The sequence below is a fragment of the Anabrus simplex genome, chromosome 1 (genome assembly GCF_040414725.1).
Source record: "Anabrus simplex isolate iqAnaSimp1 chromosome 1, ASM4041472v1, whole genome shotgun sequence".
In the NCBI taxonomy this organism is placed as follows: Eukaryota; Metazoa; Arthropoda; class Insecta; order Orthoptera; family Tettigoniidae; genus Anabrus; species Anabrus simplex.
Genome location: NC_090265.1, coordinates 1,196,044,729 through 1,196,059,790, shown reverse-complemented (window position 1 = coordinate 1,196,059,790; position 15,062 = coordinate 1,196,044,729). Strand labels below are relative to the sequence as shown.

General features: G+C 38.4%; 1 protein-coding gene across 1 annotated transcript in view; it reads right to left on the bottom strand.

Annotated features, from left to right (window-relative positions):
• Nucleotides 1–15,062, bottom strand: part of nonC (serine/threonine-protein kinase Smg1) — a 794,437-nt gene that overhangs the window by 421,414 nt on the left and 357,961 nt on the right. The window contains 3 exon segments of the mRNA XM_068225601.1: nucleotides 4,922–4,945; nucleotides 5,669–5,872; nucleotides 9,493–9,842. Coding sequence (XP_068081702.1) covers nucleotides 4,922–4,945; nucleotides 5,669–5,872; nucleotides 9,493–9,842 — 578 coding nt within the window.

The window sequence follows — 15,062 nt, the reverse complement described above, 5'->3', positions numbered from 1 at the left end:
GGGCTTGAACTACAACTTAAATGGCATCCAAAGCGTCACAGTGTTAGGGAAGTCCTGCTCCCAGAATCATTTTTGCAGAAAGTAAGCCATATGTGTACTATGTTTGGTTGAGAGCTATGCTGGAACATACACACATTCGTCCATAATCTCCATTATTTTGGATATTTTCTTTTTCACCCCTTCTAACTCCCATGTCGATACGGCTCAACTTGAGACTTGAACAACATTTGGAGTGTCACTATTAATCTCAGCAATCCCCAAAAGTAGAGATTCTACTTTAATATTGGTAATTTTCTATTAGTTTTATACTTCACCCTTTATACACCCCCGTCCACAGGGGTGAACACATCTCGGCCATTTTGGACTTTTTTCACCCTGTCTCACCCCCATGCCAATGGGACTGAACTTGAACTTAAAATGACACGCGGAGTGTAATTGTTCATCTCAGCGACCCCGAACGCTATGGAATGGAAAAATAATTGATTATTTGATTGCCTGATTATTTGTATATGCCACCCCCTACCTACCTCCACCCCAAGCGGTGGCTTACCTCCAAAGGGCGTTTTTTCCAGACAGTCGTGTATAGCAGAATCTCTCCCTGACCTAGCCTACATTTACACATATGCCTACTTTGAATACCAGGCCTATATCCTACTGTAAAATCATAGAGGTGACGTTGCCATGGTTAAAACTGGTCATTTCTTCATCCGATTCAGAGAGCGAGGTAGTGTGATGCCAATGTCTCCTTACCAATTAGTTTTAGGCTCTTAAAACATGGTTTCCAGGGCCCATAGGGGTTAACTGTGTTTTGTTATTCGCATCATGAGGCTTAAAATGAGCTTTGTCTTGTCCTTATACAAAAAATTTGATATTTCGCCTATATTAATGTGCCGAAGGGCCTAAATCAATGCAACGGAGAGAGCTGTTAAAATTTCTTGTATAAGATGGGGTTACCGGCAAGGACCTAAAAGATAAATATACTAAATTTGGTTCAAATTGGTGGAACGGCATGGATTTGTATAAGGAGCAGACAGACAGACAGACAAACAGACATTCTGCTTTGTGTATATATATATAATGCTGGTTTCTCCTAAGGTAGTCAGTAATTCTGAAGGAATGTCATCAATTCCAGATGCCTTGTTCCTATTTTTCTCCCAAAACTCTGTCCAATTCCGACCTAAAAGTAGATGTGCCCCATTTCAACACAATCAGCAGTTTCTTCTAGTTCCACAACCATATAATCTACGTCTTTACCTTGATACAACTACTATACATGCTCCTGGCATCTTTCTGCCTTCTCTTCTTTTCCCAGATGTGGTTTTCCATCTGAGCTCTTAATTTTCATACACCTAGTTTTCCTTTCTCCAAAGATTTCCTTGATTTTCCTGTATGCAGCATCTACCTTCCCTAGGACCATTCAACCTTAAACATCCTTGCACTTCTTCTTCAGCCATTCTCCCTTAGCTGTTCTGCTCTTTCTATCCACTTCATTCTTTAATCGCACGTATTCTTTTCTATCCTCTTCCTTTTTTAAATTGTTGCATTTTTTTGTTCACCTATCAGGTCTAGTATCTCCTGAGTTACCCATTCATTCTTAGGTGATCTTTCCTTTCCTCCCAACATTTTTTTAGCAGTCCTACTGACCTCATTCTTCACAACTACATTCTTCCTCTACTGTGTTTTCTTCAGCCTTTTCATTTAGTCCTTGTACAACATGTACCTTGAAACAATCCCTTACAATCTTTTCTTTCAACTTCTCTAGATCCTACCTCTTTGCATTCCTTCCTTTCTTCAATTTCTTCAACTTCAGATAGCATTTCATGACCAACAAGTTGTGGTCAGAGTCTACATCTGCTGCTGGAAAAGTTTTGCAATCCAACACCTGGTTTCTAAACCTCTGCCCAATCATAATGAAGTCTATTTAATACCTTCCAGTGTCTCCAGGCCTCGTCCACAAATATTGCCGTCGCTTCTGTTGTTTGACCCAAGTATTACCAAGGACTACATTATGATTAGTGTAGAATTCAACTGGCCGACTTCCTCTTTCATTCCTTTATCCCAATCTATATTCTACTTCTGCATTTCCTCCTTTCCTCGGCCTGCATTCCAGTCTCCCATCACAATTAGATTCTCGTCACCTTTTACATATTGTATTATATCTTTTATCTCTTCACATATTCTTTAAGTTTCTTTATCATCTACTGAACTAGTAGATATTTAGACCTGCACTATTGTGGTGGGCATTGGTTTGGTGCCTATCTTCATAACAATAATCCCTTCACTACGCTGGTTGTAGTAAAACTGGCAGTAAAACTGAGTTGCCTTGCTAATTCAAATGTCCATCTCATATTTTGCAAGATTATCTTTTGATACTATACTACCAAGTACTTAGCAACATTGGAAAACTGTCCAGTTTGGTGTCATTTATTCTGATTTGTGGTTTGTCATCTCCCCTTCTATAACTTCATCATACCATCTTAGCCCTGTTGATATTTAAATCATATATCTTAAACTCTTGACAACCAGGCGAGTTGGCCATGCGGTTAGGGCCGCGCGGCTGTGAGCTTGCATCCGGGAGATAGTGGGTTCGAACCCCACTGTCGGCAGCCCTGAAGATGGTTTGCCATTGTTTCCCATTTTCATACCAGGCAATGCTGGGGCTGTACCTTAATGCAGGCCATGGCTGCTTCCTTTCAACTCCTAAAACTTTTCTATTACATCGTCGCCATAAGACCTATCTGTGTCAGTGCGACGTTACAAGAAACCTCTTGACTCCATTTCTGCATCTTTTCCTCCACATCATTTTCGGTTTCACCCCAGATCACCATATCGTCTGCAACCTTTTATATATTTTATTAAATCTTCTACCTCTTCATATATTCTTTTGATTTCTTCATCATGCACAGAAGTAGTACATATACAGAGCTGCACTATTGTGGTGGGCATTGGTCTGGTGTCTACCTTAGCGACAATAATCCTTTCACTATGCTGGTTGTAGTAGCTTACTCGCTGCCCTACTTTCTTTTTCAATATTAAACCAACTCCTGCATTTCCACCGTTTGATTTTGTGTTGATAATTCTGTAGTTGCCTGACCAAAAATCCTGCTCTTCCTGCCAACGTACTTCACTTATACTAACTACATCTAACTTTAGTCAATCTATCTCCCTTTTCAGATTCTCTAACCTTCCACAATTCAAACTTCTAACATTCCACGCTCTGACTTGCAGAATGGCAGTATCCATCTTCCTGATGATGCCTGACCCCTCTCATGTAGTCCCCACCCAGAGATCCGAATGGGGGACTATTTTACCTCCGGAATATTTTACCTGGGAGGAAGCCATCATCAGCACATCATTCGTACAGAAAAAGAGCTGAATATCCTCGGGAGTTAGTTACAACTGTAGTTTCCCGTTACTTTCAGCCGTGTAACAATATCAACACAGCTAAGCCACGTTAAGTATTATTACAAGGCTATATCAGTCAATCATCTAGACCAGGATTTCCTGAACGTTTTGTCTCTGAGGCCCACTGAGCATATCGCATACATATCCAAGGACCCCTTAGCCACAGAACACAATACCGCATTCAGTAAACAAAAAACAGTACTTTGTAATGATACTATATTTATTTTATTCATATAATTTAGGACTAAAATTTCCTTTAGTTGAAAGTTTAATACAACATTACATAAAGATATTAACCATGTGACACTTTGCTAATAATTACAACAGTCTGTATCTGGAAACATACTAGAAAAAATTCACTTGTTGCGGTTGTTGGCTCAATGGGACAGATGGTCCTGTTTTCCAAAGACGAAGCATTTTACAAGCGCAGTCACTCAAACCTAAGATCAGCCTCTACATTAGCTCTTTTTCTGTACTTTGTTTCCATTTGTGTGAGATCAGAAAAGATACATTCACACAGGTTGTTGAGAACGTTGAGGTTTGAATGCGGCAGCGAGTGCCACTTGTTGGTGGGACTCAACTAAACGAAGTATACGCTTATACTTTTTTTTTTTTCATTTTTCTTGTAGTAATGAAAGGTGTTAGTAAGAAAGACATAGTCAATATTTTAAATGTTTCATGCATGACAGTTATGTAGTCATGAAAAGCATTAAACTCAGTATCTCCCTTCTAGAAATTGTAGGGTATGGACACAAAAGTCGATCAGAGATGTGGAGTTGTGATACATTCGTGGAGTGTCTTGGAGCTAAAGATGCAACTTCATTGAATTCACCACCCACATCATACTTCAATTCATTTTTTTACTTTCTCTCTGCCAAGATGCTTCAGCTAGTTGAGCTTCCTCAAGGGAGGGCAGTTCATGTTCAGTTTCAAAGAAGGGATTTCTGATCCACAAAATTTTCTCGAACAGAGGCAGAAAATATGGTCTGGGTGTGGATACTACCAATTCCAAGTGTCTCACAATTACATCACTTACACTGACTTACACATCACTTACAATGACTTATAGTATTTCATTTTTTTTTTCTGCTGCTAACTTGTACAATCTATTGGCTAAGTTAAGAGTTACAATACTGTATGTAAGTTATACAACAGTGAAGATATAATTACCGAATTTGATGTACTAGGAATTGTGTTTACAATAAAATTTTGCTCTTTAAGTACTTACAACTTACATTGTTATTGCAGACCTCATGGATTATCGTTGCGCCCCCCAGGGGTCCGTGGACCATAGTTTGGGAATGGCTGATCTAGACTGCCGCCTTTGCAACTTTCAAAAGGCTGCTACCCCTTTTCGATGAACCATTCGTTAGTCTGGTCTCTAGACAGATACCCATCCAGAAAAGGTTAGGGTGCGCCTGCAGCTCAGCTATCTGCTTCACTGCGACACACAACCCTTGCCACCAGCAAAGTCACATGGTTCGCAAGAGAGGTTAATGTTATATTACTATCTAACATGCTCAAATCCTTGTATGTTGCACTTTCAAAATATTTCTCATTCATTCTTTGGCATATTTTATCAAGGAGAGTACTTACTGCATTGAAAGTTTACATGATACTTAAATCAGTATTTTCTATTAACGTAGAAGTATGGAGGAGATTATTACCAATATGAGAGAGAGAAAAAGGTGAAATAAACATCAAGAATCAAACCTTTTTGAGGTTCATCATCATCATCATCATCATCATCATCAAAAGATTTCTGTAGAACCTTAGGACAATCTTGAACACTTCTCAAATAACTTTTAATGGCTTCCAAATTAGGATATACTATCTACTGCAGGTGTGAGTGAAAGCCACCTTGTGGGAGATTTGTGAGGAATCTGAACCATAGACACATGACTTTCCATTTAAAAAATACCGCATGCATTGAACAGGAATCAAACTGTTGCCACAAGATGAAAAACCAGTTACCCCTCCCCACTCCACACCACAGTGTGTATCAACTAGTCTGGACATAACCCAAGAATACCATTTATATAATAAATACTACTTGAACAAGTGAAGATTGGGGACACGGCAGCCATGTTAATTCAGGAAAGACCCTTTTTTACATTAAGGTACCTGTTCAGAAAAATCTACACTGCAACTGGAATTTCCAAAAATTTGGTTCCTAAAGTTCTCCTTTCATTCCTATTATTTCATCTGTTCATACTCACGGTCAATATTCAGAGAACCAAACTGCAACATATCCTTATTGAGCTGAGTATTTTCCCATGCCAACAAATGAGCGAGCTTGTCTCCAACATCAGATATCAGATGACTCTCGAGCTGAAGCCATTTAGCCAAAGTAAGCAAGGTACGAGCTCCTCTCTCCTTCAGATCCAGTTCTATGTTTACTGGCTGTTGCATCACACCTAGGGCAGATACTGCACACACCTGAATGGCTTTTTCATGGCTATCAGAACTGTAAACAGAGAAATACACTTAAAATTGTACCTTAAATTTAAGGAATTTTTGCAAGTTCAATTTTAGAATCAAAAAACAATATTTGTAGCAGTGGTTAAGAATTTCAATTGTCCATATATTAGCTTATCTTCCTCTCACTTCTTCCTCTACACCAAAACTTTCTTTTTATTTTTTATTTTTATTTTTTTACATCCTACTAACAACCTTTAGGTTTTCGGAGACACCGAGGTGCCAGACTTCGGTCCCACGGGTGTTCTTTTACGAGCTGGTAAATTTATAGACACATGACTAACATATTTGAACACCTCACCGGACTGAGCCAGGATAGAACCTACCAACTTGGGCTCAGCCAGCTAGCACCTCAACCATCTGATCAGCTCAGCCCAGCAATTTACATTGCCACAGGTGTACTGTATGTTTTATATGGTTTAACCCTTATAGGACCAGCTGACGATATATCATCCTTGCAAGAAAGACCAACTGACAATATATCGTCAATGGTCACACTGGCTAAGAAGACCAGCTGGTGATATTTCGTCAATGGAATAAAAGAATATCTTTAAGCAAAATATTTTAATACATGAATAATATGACGCTATATTAAGTGTTTTGAACATCTTTTGGGGTTGTTAAAGTTTGATTGAGTATGAGAGTCAAAGCATGAAATAAACCAACAAGTACAGTGCAGAACATCTAATGCAGAGCACCACCTTGCGCTTGCCAGCCCATGCTAACCTTATCACTGAGCTGTGCAGTTTGTTGTTGCCGTTTCAACATAAACCATGTGAGGCGGCAAGTAACATAATGAACTCTTCTCAGTTTTATAATTTGTTTGTTTATTTCCTAATTTACAGTATCACCCTTCCAAAAATATGATAAATCATCTAACAAGTCATCGTCAGAGTTCTTGTCGAGTTCTGCCTACAATTTACAACTTGTCATGCGTTTACGACAAACACTCATTATTTACAAATGCGATGGCTGTATCGCTTGAAACAGAAAGCAACATTCAAAATAATTATCCACTTGGAAAGGAGATACTGTAAATAAGCAAACAAACAAACGATAAATGAGAGAACGGTGCACTAGGTCACTGACCAGCTGAAGAACTTTGTATACCAAATGCCAAGAAGAATTTTGTAAGTGTGGAAAACAACTGGAAACATTTTAAAACATTATTGGGTCAGTTTCAATGTGTTATATTGTAGATGTGTATTGGTGTTCTTCAGAGGTTCTGGCTTTGCATCTACAACTGTAGGCAAACAATGTGTGCTTACTGCTGTGCTGGGTTTTTTAGATTTCAGATCAAGTTGACAATAATATTTTGTTAATTTCAATCCGAACTCAAAAACAAATGTGATAATACAGAAAATAAAGTATGGAATGTAAATAATACATCTGCCATGGATAAATTTTGCATAGTTTAGAAGCTACAGATGTTTCATTTCAACATTTAAAAAACATTCTTAGTGTATATATCAAATATTCTTTATTTTAAAATATTAATTTTGTTAAAACTGCCTCCAGTTACATCTCATAAGATAAAGGGTTGCTTTCTCAAGATTTTGAAGAAAAACTTGAAGAAACCTTAATTACAGACTAAGTTATAGGTTTCTGAAAGGAGATGTATAAAATATGCCTCGAATGCCTTGGTCTTTTATTTCCATACTACATGCTAAACAGCTGGTCTTCTTAGGTGCGCCCTCCTTGAATATACCCAGTCCTAAAAGGGTTAAGACAATTACAACTTACGCAAACAGTGATGGATCGAATTGGAACTGTGAACACGAAACAATTTTTAACAACCATAAGCCAACAAGTAACTAATCTCATTTTGTTCCGTATTGAAGATACAATAAGTAAAACACTTTCAAGATTAAAATTATTGTGTCCACCTTTTCAATACAAATATATATTTTTAGTGATTAAATTCTACATGAATTAAAAACACCAGTTAGGGACATGTTTTGCCCTAGTTATGGGCATCTTCAGCCTAATACTATATCTTAAGATCCAGAATTAAAACTATAAACATCGGAACCTAATAGTAAACTTAACTTAATACTAAATACAACGGTCTTATGCTTTTTACATAGTTTACAATATGTACGGTATGTACAATATGTACATTAACTTTGCCAGAATTTACGAACAATGAAATAATTTATTTTATAATGACTAGTCATCCAAATTGTAGATTGGGTTGATCACAGCGTGAATTTGGGTTTTTTTAAATTGTATTGACTAGAGATATATCACAGCGTGAGTTGGGATTTCTTCAACTGTTATGGTCGCCTGAGTCGTAAGAATTGAAGAATTGTTACAAAACCGGAACCTTGGTTAAAGTCGTTCATGTTAGGGTGTGAATCAGTTGAATATTCCTTTAGAAAGAAGCATGGTTATGTTTTAAGGTTGAAGCACGTATGTTGGAAACTATTGTTGATCGGGTAAATTTTTTTTAAATATTGCTTCATTCTTGTTGATTAACTTCCCATTGGTGCATTGTTCAATCTTGGGAGGAATATGAGTTGTCCGTAACTGGATAAGAGAGAGAAAAAAAAGAAAAACTCCCCCCCAGGGAATTAGAATGATGAATGTGGAACCCAATATGATAATAATTGCAGAGTGAGTTTATCACATGAACTTACTTGTCTTGTCGACGTTAGCTAGGATTAATTGTTCCGGTTGTGTCTGAACGACTAAGCTTGCTACTCCTAGTGTAGTATTGATGTTGTAACGGAGGGGTGGAGCGTGGAGGGGAAGGGGGAGCGAGTTTCAAATCGTGCGTCCGTGTTGTTGCTTGAGAGGTGTTACTCGAATTGGATTGGGCGGGCCTGGCGTTAGGTGTGGCTATTGGAGCGCATGTGTTCTGTGATTTAAACATACTGGGAACTTTATTCTGATTTAACAAAAATCCATTGTATGAGACAACTCTGAGGTTAATCCAGGTCGTGACATCCATGGCTGTGACAATATGGAAGTTGCTGGGGTATGGGTAGTGCTGAATAATGACATTCAGAGCATGACTAGTGCATCTGAGTGTTATGAAAGGTGCTGCTCATAGGGTCAGTCGTGCTGCAATAGTAGTTTCTGACCCAGTGAGGAAAGCAATGGCAAACTACCTCACTCCTCATTTTGCCTAGTACGCCTCATTATGGTGCTGCCATTGCTTTTTGGGGTTTCCTTATAACCACATAACCTTTGGTGGTGCTATTTGAGAATCCAACCAGCCTCTGGGCTGATGACCTAACACACACACACACATACAATATCCCATCTAAATAAATGTTGGCTGTAAATCTGGTAGATAAGAGTGAAAGTCTAGCAGTCTGGTGGGATGAGATAACATCGGAGGGTGTAATCTTTTCCACACCTTTAAAATCATTATTTAGGACAGTGATCTAGCAATGTTCCCAACAAGAAACTGTTTTAAGATTTAAAAACTAGAATCCAAAAACCAGCACAATAAAAGGAGATGTGCTCATTATTTTTTCCCCGGTAAAGCTTTATTCTCATGGAGTGTTACGTAAATGCAGTTCTGTATGTTAATTTCTGGGTTATGTATGAGAAAGATAATTGTTAGAATTAGTAGATAGGATTAGTGGATAGAATACATACCTGTATAAAAGTTTAGCAATTTCCATGCATGCTCTTGCCAAATCAGAATTCCATAATTGACCACTGTTTGTTTGAATTAGATTTTGAGCCACTTCATTGAACATAAGCTTCTTCCTGAAGAGTAATCCTTCCTCTGAGCCAATGATCTTGACAAGTAAATTTTGAGCCAAATTGAAATTACCCTCTTTACGAGCCTTTCTTGCTACTTCCATACGAAGTTGGTTGCTGCACGTTTGGTTATAATGTAAGGATTCACCACAGGCAGACATATGGTCAAAGTACTTGCCCCACCACAGAATTTTGGTAAGGACAGAAGTGTTCATGGAATCAATACTCAATTGCTTATCCATCTGAAATTACAAAATTAAGATTACTGAAATATCACTGAAATAGAAAAATGTATGTCTGGTATGGTAACTTATTTAATTATAGTAAGTGAACAATACACTTTGCTGTTTTAGAACGTCTCCTCTTTGTTAATGCATCATGACGCCTACCATTTAAAATGCATATGGCTTTATCCGTCGTAGTAATGTTATGCTATATATTTACTACTCCATTACCTATCTGGCTGATAATCTATAAGTTCCTTCTAATAAATTATATCCAGTACATTAATCGGGTTACTATTATGTGACTAGCCTTCACTTCCACTGAAGAAGGTTGGTCTAAATATTAAGCCGAGTGAATTGGCACTGGTCAATAATTTGCAACCAGAAACATTATCTCTTGTATACCTATCAAAGTACGAGGCATGTTTTTGAAGTAAGTACCGTTTTGATATTCCGCCAATGCAGCACTGCGGTTGGCATTCTGTGCATGCGCACTGTATACCTGCATCTATTGGCAAGCTGAGATGCTATTATGGCAATAGTAGTATAGTTTTGTACATTTCTTAGCAAGCATTTGAAATAGCCTCGCCGATCGAGAATCCCGCTGACTGTGAAGTCTGGTCTGTTATTCGTTTTCTGAGTGCAAAAGGTTTGAAAGCTATCGATATTCATCGTGAGATCTGTGCAGTTAACGGACCAAACATTATGGGCAATAGAATGGTTAGGAAATGGGTTCGAGCATTTAAAGGTGGCCGCAAAGATGTGTATGATGAAGAATGGAGTGGGCGACCTTCAGCCATTAGTGAAGATTTGGTGCAGGCATCTCACGGTGAATATCGATAGCTTTCAAACCTTTTGCACTCAGAAAACGAATAACAGACCGGACTTCACAGTCGGCGGGACTCTCGATCGGCGAGACCATTTCATCAAATGCTTGCCAACTAAAGTACACAAGGGCGACTATTGCCGTAATGGCGTTTCAGCCTTGCCAATAGATGCAGGTACACAGCGCGCAGGCACGGAATGCCAACCGCAGTGCTGCATCAGCGGCATATCAAAACTGTACTTACTTTTTTTTTTTAAATGCCTCGTATTTTCAATTACACATTTTTATATCTCCTACACTATTTTATATTTAGCTAAACTGTATTTTTCCTTTTCATGCATATTACTAGTAGCCTTCATCACTTGAAACTTTCCATTGCACACTCTACTAGACATTTTATACATGTTCCACTGAAATAAAGTGTAACTTCTAATATTTTCTGTGCTTGAACTGAGTTTGTGCCAACAAAGTACAATAAAGGGTCAAGTTCTCGCTCAAGCTGTAAACAGGCATTCCAGTAGTGTCTGCTACTTTATATCAGACTGTTAATAATTCCTTGCATTTTACACTCACAGTTTGCATGTTGTTTGTTATGTCCCACAAGCCAATAAAGTTCCATCAATGCTTCATCAATTAACTAAACCTGGTAACTGCTGAGAAAAAGGATGTCACTACGTCAACCACCCCTTTTGAAAGTACCTGAATGACTGGTTCACTTATAATGTGACTATTTAATTAGACAGTGGTAGAGGTACAAACCAGGCCAGATGAATGCGTAGCAAAGTTCAAACAGTATCAGATGAAAGTTAGCACAACAAAAGCTGTTGCATTGAAAATGAGTAGGAAATATACTGGCTGCCACATAAAGCTTGAAGGTGAAAACATTCAGTGTGTACAGGTATTCAAATACCTTGCGAGTATGATTTCCAGTAAGGGTACTGCAGGTAAAGAAATAGTAAACAGAGTGTCTAGCAGTTCCAACTTCCACAACCTCATAAGACATGTACTTTGGGATAACAATGTGCCTGTGAGAACAAAGATGAGTCTGTATAAGTCATACTTTGTGCCCATTCTTATATACAGTCTAGAAACATATACTGTGAAAGAGAGGGGTTAGTCAATTGCAAGCATGTGAAATGAATTTCCTACGAACTTCCCTTCAAAAAACACGCAAGGACCCAAACTCATTCAACACCACCCTACCTGGCACACAAGAGGGGTTCTATGACATATAAGGAATGATAACATCAGAATGGAACCGGAAGTGGACTCAATAGAAAAGAAACTATGGACTTCGAGACTAACATGGTACGGACATGTAAAGCAAATGCCTGGCATAAGAACACCACATACATGCCTCAACAGAATGGTTGAAGGAAATAGGCCAGTGGGAAGACCTAGGGAGAGATGGCTATACCAACTGAGAGATGATGTAGAGAGAAGAGGAAGGAACTGGGAGTCAGTGGTGAGAGAGAAGGTATTTCTGGACAGACAACGATGGCGAAGGTCAGTCGGTTCGTCCGTCCGCTATAAAAGCTACGTGCCTCTAGTTATGTAGAATAATAATGTTGTATCCTACTGGATAACAGCAATTAACACCGGTGCTGTAACAAATGAGATATTAAAAAAAACTGAACCAGCACCAGGGATAAAATTCACAAATCCCTTCATCCATTGAAATGCTACTCAATTATTTTCCCATAAGTTGTTTCCTTCCTCATCTTAATCTCTGTAATCGGCTCAATGTTAGGTGCTCGAGGAACCATACCTACATTTTTTGTCTACTTCTGCATTACCTCTGGGCTGAATAGAGATTTCATCTATAATATCGCAATTACCACATTCAAGAAGTCCATCATGATCTTCAAAAACCATGCTTGCGAACCTCAAATAAATGTTTGACATACCTCACTCGTTTGCCTACACTTAACATCATAGGATCACATTATCTACTGTATCTATATACATTATTGTTGTTAAGGTACTCTTTGTCCTCGGGCAACCTGCAGCTGTTGCAGGAAGATTGTATAATAAATAATAAATGAAATAACCACAGGACAGTAACAAGAAACCAGATCAAACTTTGAACAGATACATTTTTCATTTACATTACCTATGATAAATCATATGATCCCTCATTATAGGGAACTGTGAAGTCTTCGAGTGCACAACCATTGTAAATTGCACTCATCCCTTCTCCACAGAATTCTTAATTCAGACAAAATCTCTTTCTTTACACTATAAATAAACAAACAAAAGCATAAACCCAGAAAGAAGACTGGTTAGAAGCATACTTGGCCCAAGGACAACAGGACCAGAATACAACAGCACATCTAATAAAGAAATCTACGTACATGTGAAGTATATAGTACACACCATGCGTAAAAGAAGATTGTCTTTTTTTTTTGGACATTTGAACAGAATGAATAACGACAGACTGACAAAACAAATTGCTAGTAAAATCATAAAGCTTAAAGCACAACCAGCATGGTTTACACAGACATTAATGACCTCAAAAGAAGCAAACATTTATATTAAGGATACAGTAAACTGTCGGCTATCGGGCTCGTGACTATCCGGCCTACTTAGTACTGTAATACAATAAAATACATTTCTGAAGCTTCGGAAAGCGGGCTCCTGCAAGAATCCTATTGTGGTCTATCAAAATGTTTTATGCATATCTTGTGCTTATGGCACATGTGGAGTCACAATTATAAAGTACAGTACAGTATTGTTAATATGTATGTATTGAATAAATTATCAAAAAATAATGCTTCAACAAACAAGAAGCCTTCTTTTAGTGTTCACAAACAAGAATGACCACACGCAGAGAGCAGCTCTGTTGGCAACTCCGTGTTTTTTTTTGTTTTTGTTTTTTTTTGCTTTACGTCGCACCGACACAGACAGGTCTTATGGCGACGATGGGACAGGGAAGGGCTAGGAGTGGGAAGGAAGCGGCGCTGGCCTTAATTAAGGTACAGCCCCAGATTTGCCTGGTGTGAACATGGGAAACCACGGAAAACCATTTTCAGGGCTGTCGACAGTGGGGTTCGAACCTACTATCTCCCGAATACTGGATACTGGCCACACTTAAACGACTGCAGCTATCGCGCTCGGTACTCTGTGTTCTTTGTTTCATCAGTTGTTTATCGGACATCCAAATTACAGAGGTGCCAACTTTGAAGTGGATTATCAGTAATCGTCGTCCGCCGAGAAAAATTTCAAGTCAAGTCCAAAGCATGCTCCTTCCTTCTTGATAATGACACCCCTTTTGCCCTTCCCTCTAGCAATCTATCCAAAAGTATATCATATTACACAATAACATTTGCACGCAACCTGTTGGTTCAGTGATAAAACATTCCTTGTAGCTTGTTTCTCACGCAGCAGCTGCTTTTCAGTGTAGTTTTTCTTGAAGCATCCTTCCGACTGTGCTGACATTTTCGTTTTCTGAACCACAAGCGATACCAGTGCAGATGTGCTTAATGTAGGCCTCACTTCTTTCTCAATCTTTCTGTCAACTGTAAGGTACACTTAACACAGCAAATACAACATTACTGAAGGATTTGTAGTGGAAAAGAGCAGCGCCTGAGCTCCTTCATTCACAATTAATTTTACAACGCTTACGGTAGCAAAAGGAAGTCACGATCGAATAAGTATTGTTGCCAACTCACAAGCAATGAAATAAACACAATTTAGGAGAAAAGCTCGAAAGGACTGAACAATGTTTCCTTTTCTTTTGTTTCCATCGAAAATTATTTTTTCGTGATAATGTCAGCTTTTCCGTAATAATTTCCCCTTTGACCGTAACTCTGTAATAGTGAGGTGAAATCCGTAATAGTTGGCACCTCTGAAAGTACATATGTTGTACATTGTTAATTTGTACGCTCCGTTGTACTTTATTTAAAGATTGTGAAATATGTGATAAATTGAAGAAGTTGCAGTGCCTTCTTCGTCCTCCTCCTCCTGATATATTACTGCTTACGGAGGTTGTTTAAATTTATATATGCATCTAGTGGCATCATACACAAGAACATACCGTACGTTTCCAAATGCATACCTTCGATTTTCCGTGTTGTCTCCTGTTTGCAAGAAAAAAAATAGTTGCCATGACTTATGACTCGACCTAAGTATTATGAAAGACGGGTAAAAAGGATGAGGCCTTTTTGCCCTTGAGTTATTAAAATAACTACGTAACATTTTCTATTTCATAAATATATTCATAGGGAGGAAGCACAGTGGCATTAACAGCCATGGCTTCGTTGCCTTTCTTTATTTTCCTTCTATGTTGCTCTGGTACAAGCATCATGTAGTCCCTCACTCTGTGAACAGCCAGCAGCTCACTTCTGTAGTGAAGTCATCTACAGTATTTACTGCATGTGTGTTTTTAGGCTTTAAATCAGTGAGTACTTGTC